General features: G+C 39.4%; 2 protein-coding genes across 7 annotated transcripts in view; one reads left to right on the top strand and one right to left on the bottom strand.

The window, feature by feature from the left end:
• The first annotated feature begins 3,377 nt into the window (after positions 1-3,377).
• insm1b (insulinoma-associated 1b) lies at positions 3,378-7,258 on the top strand. The gene has a single exon (XM_027172047.2). The coding sequence runs from the start codon at positions 3,790-3,792 to the stop codon at positions 5,185-5,187; it is 1,398 nt and encodes a 465-aa protein (XP_027027848.1). The 5' UTR covers positions 3,378-3,789; the 3' UTR covers positions 5,188-7,258.
• A 1,306-nt stretch (positions 7,259-8,564) lies between these two features.
• The window catches only part of ralgapa2 (Ral GTPase activating protein catalytic subunit alpha 2), a 90,422-nt gene continuing 83,608 nt past the window's right edge, over positions 8,565-15,378 (bottom strand). Inside the window, exons 41-42 of one of the 6 annotated variants that reach the window (XM_047821743.1) lie at positions 14,991-15,050; positions 8,565-9,696 (exon numbers count right to left, since the gene is read on the bottom strand). In XM_047821743.1, the coding sequence (XP_047677699.1) occupies positions 9,539-9,696; positions 14,991-15,050 (218 nt within the window). In that variant the 3' untranslated portion in view covers positions 8,565-9,538. Of the gene's footprint in view, positions 9,697-11,324; positions 11,362-14,776; positions 15,051-15,378 lie in introns of those variants that run through there. The other 5 variants (XM_047821742.1, XM_047821739.1, XM_047821740.1 and 2 more) reach the window with 5 other exon arrangements.

The following is a 15,378-nucleotide window of genomic DNA, read 5'->3' as shown; positions in this document are numbered from 1 at the left end:
AGGCCTAAATTAATTTGAGTACAATCTTTCATGTCTCAGGCCTGGGCTGTGTCTCTTTCCTCCATTTACAGAATTATATTAATGTTTGTGTGGGAACACTACTCCTGCAGATGAAAAGACTGATACAATTAATTAAGTCCTGCCTCTGTTTTCCCCCTCCTCTCGTAGGAGAAATGATAAGTGTGATGAGCAGGCTCTGATTAACCCCATTATACTGGCTAATAAGGAAGATCATATAAAAATCAAGGAAGCTGCACAATTATAAGGGAATGCAAATTATGCAAGCTAACGAGCTACATGTCAATTTAGGAAATGCTTTGTTGGGAAAATGTGATGTTCAGCATTCTCAACACAGGGCCATTTATTCATTTGTATGTACATGTGTGTGCATGCGAGTTTGATATTGTCTTTGCATCTCTGTCATGCTGTGCGCTGCAATAGTCTGAGGCACGCTTCAGAACCATGGACAGCAGCTACAAACTCAGGGTATAACGCCTGGCCAAAAGAGACGCGGGATAATTCAGATATATTAATGCATTTATACATCCTTGCATTTAGTATTAATTAGTATTATTTAGAGTATCAATAATTTGCTTACCTGCGACTTTTTAGATGCTGTACTCTAACTGTTGCCTATTTGCTGTTATCTGTCTCACACACTGATAAATAAAACTAAACGCATAATCTTTGTACACCACGTGTAATATTCACCAAGAAAATGTGCCAGGACTTTAATAAACATGTATGAAGTGCATGGAAAGCTGTTCCGAGCAACTCAGATAAACACACACGCACACACACAATAAAACTTTTAATATCCCACTGAGGAAAGCTGCATTATCGTTAATGTTCACTTAAAGAATACTAGCTAAAACTTTCATTTATTATAATTCTATTTTTCTGACATCTTTCATGAAACACACTAACCAACAGGCTGTTTATTGTTATAACATACGGACGCACATTTTACAAATAGTTATTCAGTGAACAAATAATTCACAGCTCGTTTAGATGAGATGTTAGTACAAGAATGTCGAAACACTTATATCGAAATATCGAAAACTGTACCCTAATGCTTGCATTATGTTTAGCTATATTGGCAGGCTTGCACACCAGTATGTTTTTATTGTATAAACTTTCCAAACTATAGTATAGTATAGTATAGTATAGTATAGTATAGTATAGTATAGTATAGTATATAATATATGTTGATGACGTGGTGATTGAGCTAAAAATAAATAAAAAACTTGATAATGTACTTATGTCCCGGTTACAGTTTAGTTTAAACAAATTTCAAATCACGGACTATACAACATTTGTCTGGTCTTGAACACCTCATTTCCAGAAACATGTTTTCAAACAAAGATTTCATATTAGACATGATGCTAGCGAATAAAGCATTGTAAAACTCCGGGTGCAGAGTTTGTGTGCGCTGAGTCCCTGGGGGAAGCCTATGGCAGCTGTATGCAAATGAGAGGCCAGACAAGCATGCGCCACAGAGCACACACACACACACACACACACACACACACACACACACACACACACACACACACACACACACACACACACACACACACACACACACACACACACACACACACACACACACACAGGAGCCTATACAGTCTCTATATAAATGCCATCGAGGCAAAGAAGCTGCAGGACAAATTACGACTGAAACAATTGAAAGAATCACCATTAAAAGTTTTGAGTCAGTATATACATTTGTTCTGGAATATAATGATGCACAGTGTAGAAAAAATGAATGGTGCAAATATACTGAACAATTCCTTAATGATTTGTCGTACATACGCAATACGCTGCTTTTTAAATATTTTTAAGGCAGATGCTCTTGCGTTTACACAATTACATATCGAAGACCATCCTTCTATGCACACTATGTAAAATCATACACTTCTAATAAGTGATGAAAACAGAACAATGAGGCATTGCAGTGTTTCAGCCTGGGGCAGTAGGAGTGTGATGAAGGTGGAGGCCTGTAACTCAGAGATGATTACAGAACGCTCATGCAGCACAGCTTTATGCTAATAAGCCCAACAATACACCATGATGCCTGCACATTCACCCAGATCGGTTTTCCCCGACCACCCCGACCTGCACCACTACAATGCAATACAGTTTTACTAAATACACTAAACACGATCTTTACTCTACAACATGAGGCCAAGAAAGACCTAGGCTTCTGCCTGAACAAAAGTAGACTGAGATAAATATTAATATCAACTGTCTTAATAAGTCGGTTAAATAGTTTTGTTGCACTGGCATTGAACTTTTTAATAATATGACCCGTGTAAGAAAGTTAAATCCCCGACTATATAGTTCATTTCCCCGATCAAGTCCTACAATGTGATTTAAAGTTAATGCTCGTTCACTTTATGCGTTCACAGTTGAAATAAAAGTCGGGACACAAAACAAAATGTGAAAGGCACATAGTGCTACATAATGATCGTTACAATCATTGCGAAACATAACATATTAAAAAAATTCAAACTATGTTTAAGAAAATAGTTGGAGATGTGTCTAATCCGGGAGGTTTCTGAGATTTAATGGTGTCTAACTAGTCGAGTGACCTTGAGGGCAGCACCCATCTCCCTGATTTCCCCCAGCACGCGTCTATATTTGGGCCAGATTGCTTGTGTGTTCTGTTTCACAGTGGAGAGGTCAATTTGCTTTTCAAACGCAAAAGGCTCTGACGGCTGGGCAGACGCGGCCATTGTGTTAAAAGATGAGAGCCCTTCTTATTACTTATGTATGCGCTAGCCGGCTGATTTATAAGTTCAGTTAAACTACCGAGAAAGACACGTGCCCTATTAAATATGTGTCTGCTTCAAACCTCTCGATTCAATTCTAAAGGCGGCGTTGCTTAAAGGCTGTAGTAATAAAGGGAAATGGGATTTACATTTAAGAATTTGTTAATATAAACAAGGTATACTACTGCAACTAATAACAATAATAGCAATTTCAAACACCGCACACATCATTCTGGTCCTAGTGTGAGAGCCAAAGAGAAAATAAGCTGAAATTAAACATAAATAAATAAATAAATAAATAAATAAATAAATAAATAAATAAATAAATAAATAAAAATAACAGAAATAAAATAAATGGAAAAAACGTACAAAAATGTATATTACAGTATTTGAAAAATAAGAAAAATAGTTTTTTTTTTTTTTTTACAATGTTTTACTTAAATTACGTCTCTTTTTATTAGCATAAAGTGTTCTATCTGAATTCCGTTTAAAATTGGGATTATTGTGGTGCTGATAAGCGTTTCCTTTCGGCAGATCGGCGGCCCCTGAAGACACGCACACAGCCACGGCACGTGTTCGTCTCTATAGAAAGCCATCAGACCGTAAACGGAGAAAAAGTCCCGGCGTGTGTTCTCTTAAGGGAGGGGCTTCGAGGGCAAATTAATATAATAAAGCGCAGGTACATCTGCTCAGCAAATCGGCAGCGTTTTCCTGTGCAGCCCCCAGCCCAAGTGCTTCATTCCCTCCCACAGGCAATTCCACAGAGATCCACCGGGCGACTGATTGGATGAGAAGCGGACGATAAGGGGCGAGAACAATAGCATCATCCCTCCTTAAAAAGAGTGCAGCTATGTATTAAGAGGAAAGAAGAAAAAAACGTTACGGGGACGGGAGGTAGGCACACCCTATCCAAAAGGTACTGCACCCGGCGTGTCTGTAGCCAAGTGCACAGCCGTGGATCACATTCAACAACATCGCATCCTTTCCAAGTGCCTTTCTTCATCCTCCCGCCGACATGCCCAAAGGTTTCCTTGTGAAAAGAAACAAGAAAGCAGCGCACGTCTCTTACCGGATTCGATGCGATGATGATGATGGACAGGAAGCGACTCTGGAATGTCAGATTCAACGCGATGCGTCCCCGCCTCTGTCCGGTACCTGCAGCCCGGAGATCGCATCAGCATCACCATCCGATGCAGCAGACACGCCGGTCCACAGCCAAGGAGCCAAACCGGTGCAGTTTGGTAATCCGGAGGTGGTTTATCAAGCCCTCTACAGCCCCACCCGCCCCATCAGCAAGGACCACGAGAGGAAATATTTCGAGAGAAGTTTCAACCTGGGCTCGCCCATCTCCGCCGAATCATTTCCGACTCCTACCTCTCTTACTAGTCTGGACCACCTCCTTTTTGCTCCGGTAGACTTGAAAATCGGCTCCAGCAACAGTACAGCACTGACGTCGGCTGTAAGGAGTGCTGGGAAAAGGCCCTCCACCGACACCGAGCGCAAAAGTAAAAGCGGAGCCAAGAAACCCAAAGCCATACGAAAGCTGACTTTCGAGGACGAGGTAACCACTTCACCGGTACTCGGCCTTAAAATCAAAGAGGGCCCTGTCGACCTGAAACCGCGAGCCTTATCGGCCGGTGGTAACAAACCCCTGGGAGAGTTCATCTGCCAGCTCTGCAAGGAAGAATACGCGGACCCGTTCTCTTTAGCACAGCACAAGTGCTCGCGGATAGTGAGGGTAGAGTACAGGTGTCCCGAATGCGACAAAGTGTTCAGCTGTCCTGCTAACTTGGCCTCACATCGCCGCTGGCACAAACCTCGCGCACAGCCTGCACCCGGTGTGCCAACATCACAAGCAGCCAAGAACGACACGTCCAAAATGCCCGCTGTTTCCAGAGGCTTCGGAGAGGAAATCAAAGACGGAAGAGGGTATTCTAGCGAGAGGGACTCTCCGAGCCCGGCTTTGTCCGAGTCCGGCTCAGAGGACGGCCTGTATGACTGCCAGCGCTGCGGAAAAAGGTTTAAACGCCAAGCGTACCTCCGAAAGCACGTGCTGGCCCACCACACGCTGCAAAACCAAATGATGGGCGACACTTTTCAAAGCGCTGAGAGGGGAGAGAGCCCGGAGATGGTGCAGCACAACGGAGAAGGCAGCCCGAGTCCGAATATGAGCCCGCTGTGTTTAAGTCCCGCTGACTGCCTGTCGTGTGCTGTTTGTGGTGAGATCGTGGCCGACAGGGCGAGCCTGGAGCGGCACGTGCGCGTTCTGCACGCTTCGCAGGTGTTTCCATGTAAGCACTGTCCGGCTACTTTCTACAGCTCCCCGGGTCTGACCAGGCATGTCAACAAGTGTCACCCCACAGAAAAGCGCCAAGTTATTCTGCTTCAGATGCCCGTGAGGCCCGCGTGCTGAAGTACAGTACAAACGTGCAGGAAGCGCTTGTACTCTTAAGCCTCACACACTGGAGGCTCACGGGCTCCATCTCAAACTGTACATTTATATAACCTAAAGTGCAACAAAACACGGAGGCGTATTATTTTACCTGCATTTTGTGTTCTTGCAGTTTTAGATGTTGTAAAGATTGGGAATATCTCCTAATCAGCTAACAAAATTGGCATCCCACCTAAAGTTGAAATGACTATTTTGAGATTTCTCACGCCAAGTAGCCTAAAGAAGAGTATTAGTTTGGTTGTGAAATGGTATTTTTCTAGGGCCGATGCACACGTGGTAATGTAATAGCTTCTAGACCTAAGATAACGTTCAAACGTTGGTGTACCTCTGTGAAAGCCTCGAATTCACATACTGTGCATTTCTCTCGTCTGTAGCTTTAATCTAGTATGTGAATTGCAGGATGTGGGAATTTTTCTCTCCAAAAGATTCCCTTTAGAATAGCCAGAAATGCCTTTAGAGAAACACATCAAAACTCTTGCTGTATAACTGCCTTAAGAACTCAGTGTACTGATTGTTTTCATTTTTTTTTTATTGTCGGCACATATTTACAATGTAATGTCAATGTAAGACGATTGTGAAATGTTTAATTGTTATTATTTATTTATTTATTTATAACTGTTTCATGTAAGTTATTGTGGTCTTGACTGATTGAAGTTCTTTGTCTTATTTTATAGCCAAATTGTTTGGTCGGGTTTGAGTTGTGTAGGCCTGTGTCTTCAGTGCTCTTACAATCTGATCAGCTCTTGTAAACGTGAAGCTCTTAGAGATGCAATCCTTTTCTATAAACAGCTTATTTTCGTAAATGTTTGCTACTAGCGCTGTCCATGTTGTGTTGTTACTAAAATAAAAAAAAAATATTTTTAAAAACGAATCTTTATTAATGAATGTTTCATTAAATATTGAATCTCTATGACTCACAAAAACAGTAGATGGATGTTGTATAAAATTGATTTTACATTTTTTATTACTACCCTTTCAGAAACTTGTCATTTAAATTAGTTTCTCAAAAACCACTGATGTCCATCTATTCATTCAGTTTCTATTAGGTGTTCATATCAACATGGAATCAACAAAACATAAGACTTCAAAATTGGCTATGTTTTTGGCCATGATTTGGGAAAACATAGCTGACTTAGTTGGTTTTATCTAAATTTCTACTGATTATGTGTAAAATAATTAACAGGAATTAATGCTGGACTTCCAGTGGCTCTTTTGTACAGTGTTAATTGTTTTTCACTTTTTTTTCAGCAGCCTTTGGTGTTGGTGTGTCCACCTGTAGTGTGTGTGTATGTGGTTGTATGCGTGTTCAAGTGAGGGTGGGGTGTGAGGAGTATTGCCTGCTGGAGAGTGGTGAGGAGACAGATGGAGGGGGGTCAGGTTACCCCCTGCTGTGCTCTGAGCTGCAGTTAAAGAACAGGACAACCTCTAACCCCCAAAACACCCCTCAGCCCCTCCTGCAGCAGGCCAACCAGCTAGCGCATCACACGCTGCTGAGGGCCTTTTCTCTCACACTCACACACACCTTAAAGATACATGCAAAAATAACCGGGTCCATCCTCTCAGATCAATAAATCAATAGTCACTGATTAATTTTTTTTTTTAAATAATGAAAAAAAAATTCAGATAGAAAATGAAATGGATTAAATATGAAAAAGGCATGTTTTTCCTAGCCATTTCAACTCGCAGGGTAAAAAACTTTAATATATAGGGCTTAAACTAAAGCTCTGTTTTCCATCTGTACATTAACATTGACAAATCAAAATAAAATAAGTTATGGTAGCAGCATAGCATCCATTATATAGCCAATAAGAACACAGACATTTTGATATTACTAATGTTTGATATTTAATTAAACAATTATTGAATTATATTAGTAGGGTAAGTACTTATTTATACAGAAAATGTAAAGTATAAGTTAATAAGCAAACATTAAGAAAAGGCATTGAATAAATACACTCATTTTTAAAACTCATTCTGATTTAATGAAATGTTCTGATTTCACTTTCCTCGTAAAGATAGAATGATTAATTTTCCATTAAAAACAGTCTGATATGTTACCAAGTCTTGATGAAATCTTCAAGATTTTTTTTTCAATGTCTTTTACAAAGATTATATTACAGGCATTAATAAATCTCTATCCTTCAGGATTTGGAGCCCTCACAAAGGACACAATGTACAAGAACAACAACTAAAGGTAGCATAAACACAGGTGACACTTCACTTAAATTAGGCCAGTTTTAGTAGGACAGATCCCTGGCACAAACCACATCAGCACCTTAAAACCAAACACCAGTGAAGCCTACACAGTAACCATACTAAACCTAGAGGAAAGAGGAGTGTGTGCGCTGTAAAGCTCATCACACGATGCAGCGCTCATAGTTCAGAGAAGTTTTAAATGGCCAGGTGTGTGTGAGACCTGGAATAGGGTTGTGGTCTGTATACATTCCTCAGTTTTCTTCATCAAGATTAATCTCCTATGTTCCTTATCAGTGCTTGTAGGAGGGGAAAAATCTCCGAACAACAGGGTAAAGCAAACAAAAGAAAGGTGTATAGATAAGGCAAAATAGTGCAGCATGTGTCCTGCTGCAGCTTGGGTGGGGTTTACAGACTGTGTAACACCTGGCCTCCATGGCAACTTGGCTAGGACACTAGGGGGAACAGAGGGTAGGAGGATATTTGATGGTGTGGAAATAAAGAAAGAAAAGTGTGTGTGTGTCTCTGTGAGAGAGAGTAAATGCTGCCATGTGTCCTATTTCCCCGCTGGTATGGTAAAGGGGACTCAGAGTGGCACAGGGGAATGAAGCAGAGCAGGTGGAGGAGGACTGCCATTCAGAATCCCATCAGAAGAAAGCAGCTCTTACAAAGCAGTGAAATGTATGGGATGAGCCCTGAAACCCCTCTGTTCTGCAGCTATAGAGAAGAGTCACGCTCAACAACTCCTCCCAGAACAGGAAAGACAAAAGGTGTCAGAACAGTGAGGTGAGAAAAAGCGACTGACTGCAGCTTGTAGTGAGTGAATATGTGAACAGAATTTACACAGGCACAGTGTTAGCATGAAAAAGTCTCCAAACCCCACCTAAACACACCCACAGACACAAAGAGACACACACACCAGTGCATGGAGTTAAGATTCACCTGAGGCTCTGGTGGCAATTTAGCATGCGGTCAAATATAGATCATAATTCTGATGGTGGAGATTATGTTGTATATACAATATGGACCAAACAAACAAACAAAAAAAAGCAAGTAGAAAAAATATGTACGAGAAAGAAAGAAAGAAAGAAAAGAAAAGCATCAAACACCACCTGTATGAAAAATGAACACCCCTGTATGAAATATTGGAATGTTAAAGTAGCATTACAGGACCAAACCAGGATTTAATTCGTGAACAGAGTCATTAGAACAAATACACATATACAAACACAATAATAGTTGCAGATCACCATGATTACATAAATCAGACATAAAACTGTTATACCAATAATTTAAAAAGTACATGATAGCAAAAACAAGCAAACAAACAAAAAAATAATAATTCCAAGTCATCCCATAATAAAAAGACAACACAAGCTGTCCGATCAGATAAAATAGGCCATTTTCACAAAAGTATACAGAAGTGTGTTAAGATATGAAAATTTGTTGAGATACGAAAATTTGATGTAGCTCATATCAAGGGCCTCTTTAGCATGACAGACTGCATTTAAACACCTATGACAATGTCCCTTTTTTCCTTCTAAAGAAAAGAAGTGAATGGTCAGTGAAGAACCAAAAAAGACAAAGTGCACTGCACACATTCACTATCCTCTTCATAATGGCTTTATAATTTCTTAACCTTTCAGTGTTTAAGACAGGAACTGCAGGGGAAATGAAATTCACATACGGTATTGTCTATGGTCAGAACAGAAGTTTCATGAAAAGGCTGCTTTGTTTGTTAAAATCAGTCTGAATAAAAATCTGTTTCCCACAGGTCTAAGTGTTTCAGAGCGACGATGTTACAAACTTTTGTTTGTAAGTTTGTGTTATGTGCATTATGGTCAACATTCAATCAGTCTGTTTAACATTTACTCCAGCAAAAATGGGACCCCATACCCTGATGCCACTCTGTGTGAGAGCTCAAACATTGAGAAGCATTGCACTAATGTGACACTGTCGCGCCTCACAGTGCTACCAAAACTAAACAAAAAAGAAATTTCGTTAAAAGTAACAACACTACTCATAGCCATACACATGCGCACACACACATAGAGCACAGTTTTAAGTTCTCCGCAGTCTGACGAGAGTTGATGAAGTGCGTATTTGTAAAAAGCAGAGCTCAGTTGGAGGACTTGCTGATGGCGCTGGCCGACCGCCGGAGTTTTCCTGAAACCCGGCTCTTGGTGGCACGTGGCATTGTGGGTGAAGCTTGCTCAGTGGACTCTGTGGTTGTCACAGTAACGCTTAGCTCAGCGCTCGTGCTGCCAGTGAGGGAGCCTGAGGAAGACAAGACAAACATCAGCCAAGGTGCCCGTGACTGAGAATCAGATGAACATGCTGCTCATGGAGTAAAGCCAAATTTATGTAAAAACAAACAAACAAACAAAAAAAAACATGCGAATACAGCTCTGAAAATGTCTCAAGGTTGGAGTCTATTAAATTAATTAAATAGTTATTTAATCTCAATCATATAATTTGCCCTAAAGAGTTCTGATTAAAAAAAATGTTTGTATGTTAATTACACTAAAGTTTTTAAATATTTTTAGTCAGTGAGAACAGAAGGAGCAGAGCCATGCTACAGGTTGATATTCTAAGCCAATACAGATTTATCATCATGCATAAAAATGTGAATTCCACTAAATTTAAATTTAAAACTGAAGACACAATTATTTAAATTATACATTATAATAGTATTTCTTTCAGCCTGTACTTCTAGAAATTGTGAAATTAAAATAAGCTTTCCACATTGTAAAGCTGGCATCTGCTCGGCTATTTTATTTCTGCCGTTCTTTTCTGCCATTTGCTTTCTTTTTTTTTCATGGGCATCTCAAATTACTGAGAGCAGATGGTGTAGGGAACATGTACTCAGTGGAGAGGGCCGCAGCCTCTGCAGCCTCCCTGCCCTCCACTCCAGGGCTTCTCAGAGTGAGGGGGAGGAGAGTGCAAACAACGCTCCCATAGCGGCTCAAAGGATGATGAGAGGAGGGAACGAGGGTGGGGAGGTGTCCCTTCTAGGCGTCATCCACACAGAGTGCTTTGTTAAGCTGCCCAGCTCACAGGATGCCAGCAGTGAGGATGTAGACTAATCCATGTGTCTCTCACATGGCATAATGCTTGCTTGCTAACTCAGCCTCTCTGAAAAGTTAGGCATTGTGCATGCGAGTCAGTGTATCCTTTATGATTATTTGTTTTTAAATGGTAGCTGAATTGTGCATGAACAAGAAGGAGCGCGAGAATTTTGCTTTTAAGAAAACAGGCAATGAATTCACTCATTAATTGTTTGCCTATTAAATATGGACTTTTCACATTACTAATCATTTGAGGTCAAAGAACCCACAGAGACAAACAGATGAGAGAAATGTATTTAAATAAAACAATATGTTGGAAGAAGAAGAAGAAAGAGAGAAAGAAAGAGTGTGAGAGCGAGAGAGAGAGATAAGGAGGGAGGAAAACTAGAGTAAAATAGGCTTCATCCCTATTGGCTCCCAGCAGCAATCCAAACAAAGCGTAAGTGGCAAAGACATTTTCCAGTAGGGCAGGTGTTAGTGTCAGATGTGGCCCCAGGCAAATAGGCACACGACAAAAAACAGGGGGGAAGGATAAAGCAGGGACATGCCAAAGAGAATTAAAAAAACAAAACAAAACAAAACAAAAAACGCACGCAATGAGCGCACCCATACCATACATGCTGCTACTGTGTTGCAACTGGTCCAGCTTTTCTCTCAGCAGTCTTACCAACCTGATAGCCATTCCCAAAACAATCGTCTCTTTGCATTCATTTCAAAGCTCTCCAATGCATTTCATTAGTGAAAAAAAGGCAGAAAGATAAGTAGACTAGCAAAAAAAAAAAAAAAAAACCAAGGTGGGCTTTCTGCGATCAAGCTTCCGGACAAAGGAACTCTTACCTTCATTTACTGAACTGACACCTGTAACATTTCTAATCTATAAAAGGAGAGAAGACAATAAGCAACACGTGAGACGCACACAGAAACATGGAGGAGGGAGGTGTGTGTGTGTGTGTGTGTGTGTGTGTGTGTGTGTGTGTGTGTGTGTGTGTATATGTTTGTGGAGGTCAGGGGGAAAAAAAAAAAATCACAGGCAGGAAGGAGCAGAGGAAGATGATGATGATGAAAGGTGCTGAGGAAAAGTGTGGAGATGCTGCAAAAACTTGTGTGTCATTACAATGTGTTAGATGTTTCCTGTGAATAAAAGTAGGACATCATGGACGAAATGCATATATAGAGAAAAGAGTTAAAAACAGGGCATTGAAGCTTGGATTGAGAAGCACAAAAAGGATCGGTCAACTGTTCAGATTGTCCTACTTCAATAATCACCTTAGTTTTTTTTTCTAAAGACATATTATTATTAACACTTTGTCCAAAACCTGAACTGATTTTGCAGAGAAAAAATGTCCATTAAACACACACACACACCTCTTTGAGTAACCCTGTTGCCTTATACTGTATGTATTAATTTACTAAGAAGCCATTTGGTTTGTTTTACACCGGAAATGTGGATACAGTGCTTGATTAAAAAGATTTAAGGAAGATAATGGTTTATTATTATCTATTAGTTAGATTGAAGCAACCACCCAAGGAAAGGCATGGATTATATATATATATATTTACAGTATAAGATCTCCATATCTGCTTTTATCACCATATCTGCTAACTTGCAAACTTTCATGCTAATCAATCATTGGCATCATGCTGAAACACACAATGTTATCTTAAACGAGCAAAACAGCATATATTTAAAATGACTGATGACGTTAAAACAAGTAAAATTCATTTCATTAATGTTCAGAGTTTAGATAAGCTTATTTTCCTTACACTTCCACACTTCTCTGCTCCCGTAGCAACAACTAGTACATGTCATTAATTCCATCTCCTTTACTCCTGAAGTGTCTCAACACTTGAAAGGAAAAATGCTTCATTTTGATGGTGAAAAAGGTGCTCGACAAAATGAACAGCCAGTCTCCCATTGAGTTCTTCAAGGTACAGCTGATTACAGCTCTTACAGGAAAGACAATAAACCACTGCTTTGGTGATGCACACGGAGTAATGAGTGACGTTGACTATGTTGATAAATTTACAAGTGGTACACCTTGAATGATTGCATGCAGACGCAGAACAGGTATTATTACGATGATCGTTTGATTTAATCCTGATACAAAGATCTATCATGTTTTGTCCTGTCTTTATGAAATGAGTTTTTAAAAGGGGAAGCAGTCCCACTATTCAGTACATCACTAATCTTCCCAACCTGATAGAAAACAATAGTCTCTGCATTCATTTCAAAGCTCTGGGCAAACGCAGTTCATTAGTGAAAAAAGGCAGAAAGATGAGTAGACCTGCCTGATATGCAAGTCTCTGATGTGTTGTCCCATCAATTTGAAATGGATTCCAAAAAAAGGAAGCTGTGCTAGTATTCAGTATATCAGTCATCTCGCCAACCTAAATGAACTTGAAAAGGGAAGCTGTCCTGCTATAAGATAAGTCAATATTTTAAGTGATTAGCACCAAAGAATTTCTCCAAATCTAAGCTATGAGTACTTCATAAGCTAGTACATCCATTCGCTCACTGAACACTAAACTTTGTAATAACCACTTTGCTTACACTGTTGAGTCATTTTGTGGAAAGCTTGTGTACTAACACTTAATGCTCATTACGTCTTATATTATTTAAAATCATACAGTATGTGACACTGGGTTTTGTACCTTTCCACTCTAGACCGTGACCTGCATTGCATTGACAGTCAACATTTATGCAGATAGAATATACACTTAAAGAACAGGTTTGTGTATGAAAAGATTTATTATTCTGTTGAGTCAGAATCTGACTCAATCAAGCATGGTTTCAAATGTTCTTCAAACATGATACTAAAGCGCTGTCACTAAATATCTGCTACCAGGGGCAGGAAAAAAAAAACATAATTTGCTAAAATTTAAGTATTGTTAGATTTAGAAACTAATATCTGCCAGATCTATGAGAGAATGTAGCTCCAATAATGATGTGGTGGTATTTTCTCATCATTGCAAAGGAAATCCTTTTGAAACAACCATTAAACCTTAAAAAATATGTTTATATTCTGAACACATTTATTTGTGCTTCAGTTTTGTCCACTTTTCTTCATGAGGCTGGGGAATGAGGAGTGAAGCGTAACCTGAGAGGAAGATGTGTCATACATGCGTCACCCTGATCCACCATCAGCTATACTAATGACTGACTCCAAATACTGGAACAGCAAGTGTTTAACACTGTTGGTGTTACGGTGTTATCAACCATCTAAACACACTGCGTATGTAAACACATGGCATTATACTTATTTCAATTCACTTTACAGAATCACAGAATCCAGGAAATTTAAAACACCAGACCAAGTCTATTTCTCAAATCAGTGTGAGAAACGATTTGTGAGCAACCGGTAACTCAGAATTCTATATAGTATATATATTTTAACCACGTCTTCACTACCTGACAAAAAAAAATATATTTTACAGTCTTCTTAATAAAACATATAACTTCATCACATCTTTATGAATATTGGGGTAATTCACTAATTAGGAATAAGTATGTCATAGAATTATGGTTACTTAGCTTAAATGGGTAAAAAAAAAGCTATTTTAGTATTGTTGACAGAAACAAACTCCATTTTAGGACCATGCTGCTTCTGTTAATGGCTATTAAAGGGTAGCTAAGATCAATTAAAATCAGTTACAGTTACTAATATTACTATGTACTGTAGTTCAACATCCCATTGTAAATTCAGTCCCATGGTTACTGCTATAGGAAAACTTTAAGTTAGGAAAAACTTTAACTAGAGTTTGGAATCTGTGCTGAGGAAATTTCCCATTCAGCATTAGAAAATTTGGGGACTTATGTCAGGTGATTAGATCTGGTGAAAAGTCAGCATTCCAGTTCATCCCAAAAGTGATCAATGCGGATGAAGTGAGCTACAGAAAACAAAGAAAATTTAGATCAGTTTGGTAAAGACCCATATACAGGTGTGATAGTCAGACGTCCACATATTTTCTGGCCTTAGAGTATCCCTGTTGTCTATCGCTGTTTAATGTGAGGTAACACTACTATGCTATAGTTTCATGTAGTTTCCATCACAGTGTCCACAATGTAAAAATTCTAAAGAGGATGAATGAGCAGGAAAGAAGTCGTCACCTCATCTACTGAAAAACAGTATGACCCATCTCAAATAACTAATAGCAGGTTATCACTAATAGGTAGTTTAGGGATAAAAAGATGCTCAAATTTATTTTAGAGATACTAAAGGATCCAAAAAAAAAAAAAAAAACTTAACCAAAACATAAAAATGTAATCACAGTACAACAATAAACATGGAAAATGTATTTTGACTCTAAACTGATCCAACATCAAGCTACAGGTGGTACACAAACACTGGCTCGAGATGTATACGGAGTTTGCAGTGTTACTTTGCTATGGGCACATGCAGGGTCAACCAAACTGGAGAACACTTGAAGGAGAAAAAGGGTTTCTAGGTGATGAGGCATACAGGGGTGACATGCCTAAACAAGGAAATGGGGAAAAAAGCTTACACTCCAGTTTAGCCCAAGAGCACTCCATGTCCCAAACCATGCCTGGCCATCTCCTGCCCGCTGTCATGGATGAGATGTTAATGAAGAATGGAGCAGGTATGCACAAAATACACACACTGCCACACACATACAAACACAGCTTGCATCCTGATAATGACACTTTTACAAGGCACAAGAAGAGATCCCTGCTGGGGAAGCAGTGGTGGTTTAATATCCAGCCCAGCCATTAAAGCTAAATGACTTTCAGAAACAATGAAATGTTTTTTTTATACATTTATAATCGTTAATAATAAATAGCACTCAGTAGTAAAACAGGTACGAATTCAGAATGGAATACTTTGCATGATTCTTTGCTGTGTGTTGGTTCACCTCAGCTGTGTCTATATTT

Source organism: Tachysurus fulvidraco, chromosome 12 (assembly GCF_022655615.1).
Source record: "Tachysurus fulvidraco isolate hzauxx_2018 chromosome 12, HZAU_PFXX_2.0, whole genome shotgun sequence".
NCBI lineage: Eukaryota > Metazoa > Chordata > Actinopteri > Siluriformes > Bagridae > Tachysurus > Tachysurus fulvidraco.
This window is presented reverse-complemented; position numbering and strand designations above follow the sequence as displayed.

Coding starts and splice junctions, on each gene's coding strand:
- insm1b (XM_027172047.2), top strand. CDS start 3,790: ATGCCCAAAGGTTTCCTTGTGAAAAGAAACAAGAAAGCAGCGCACGTC.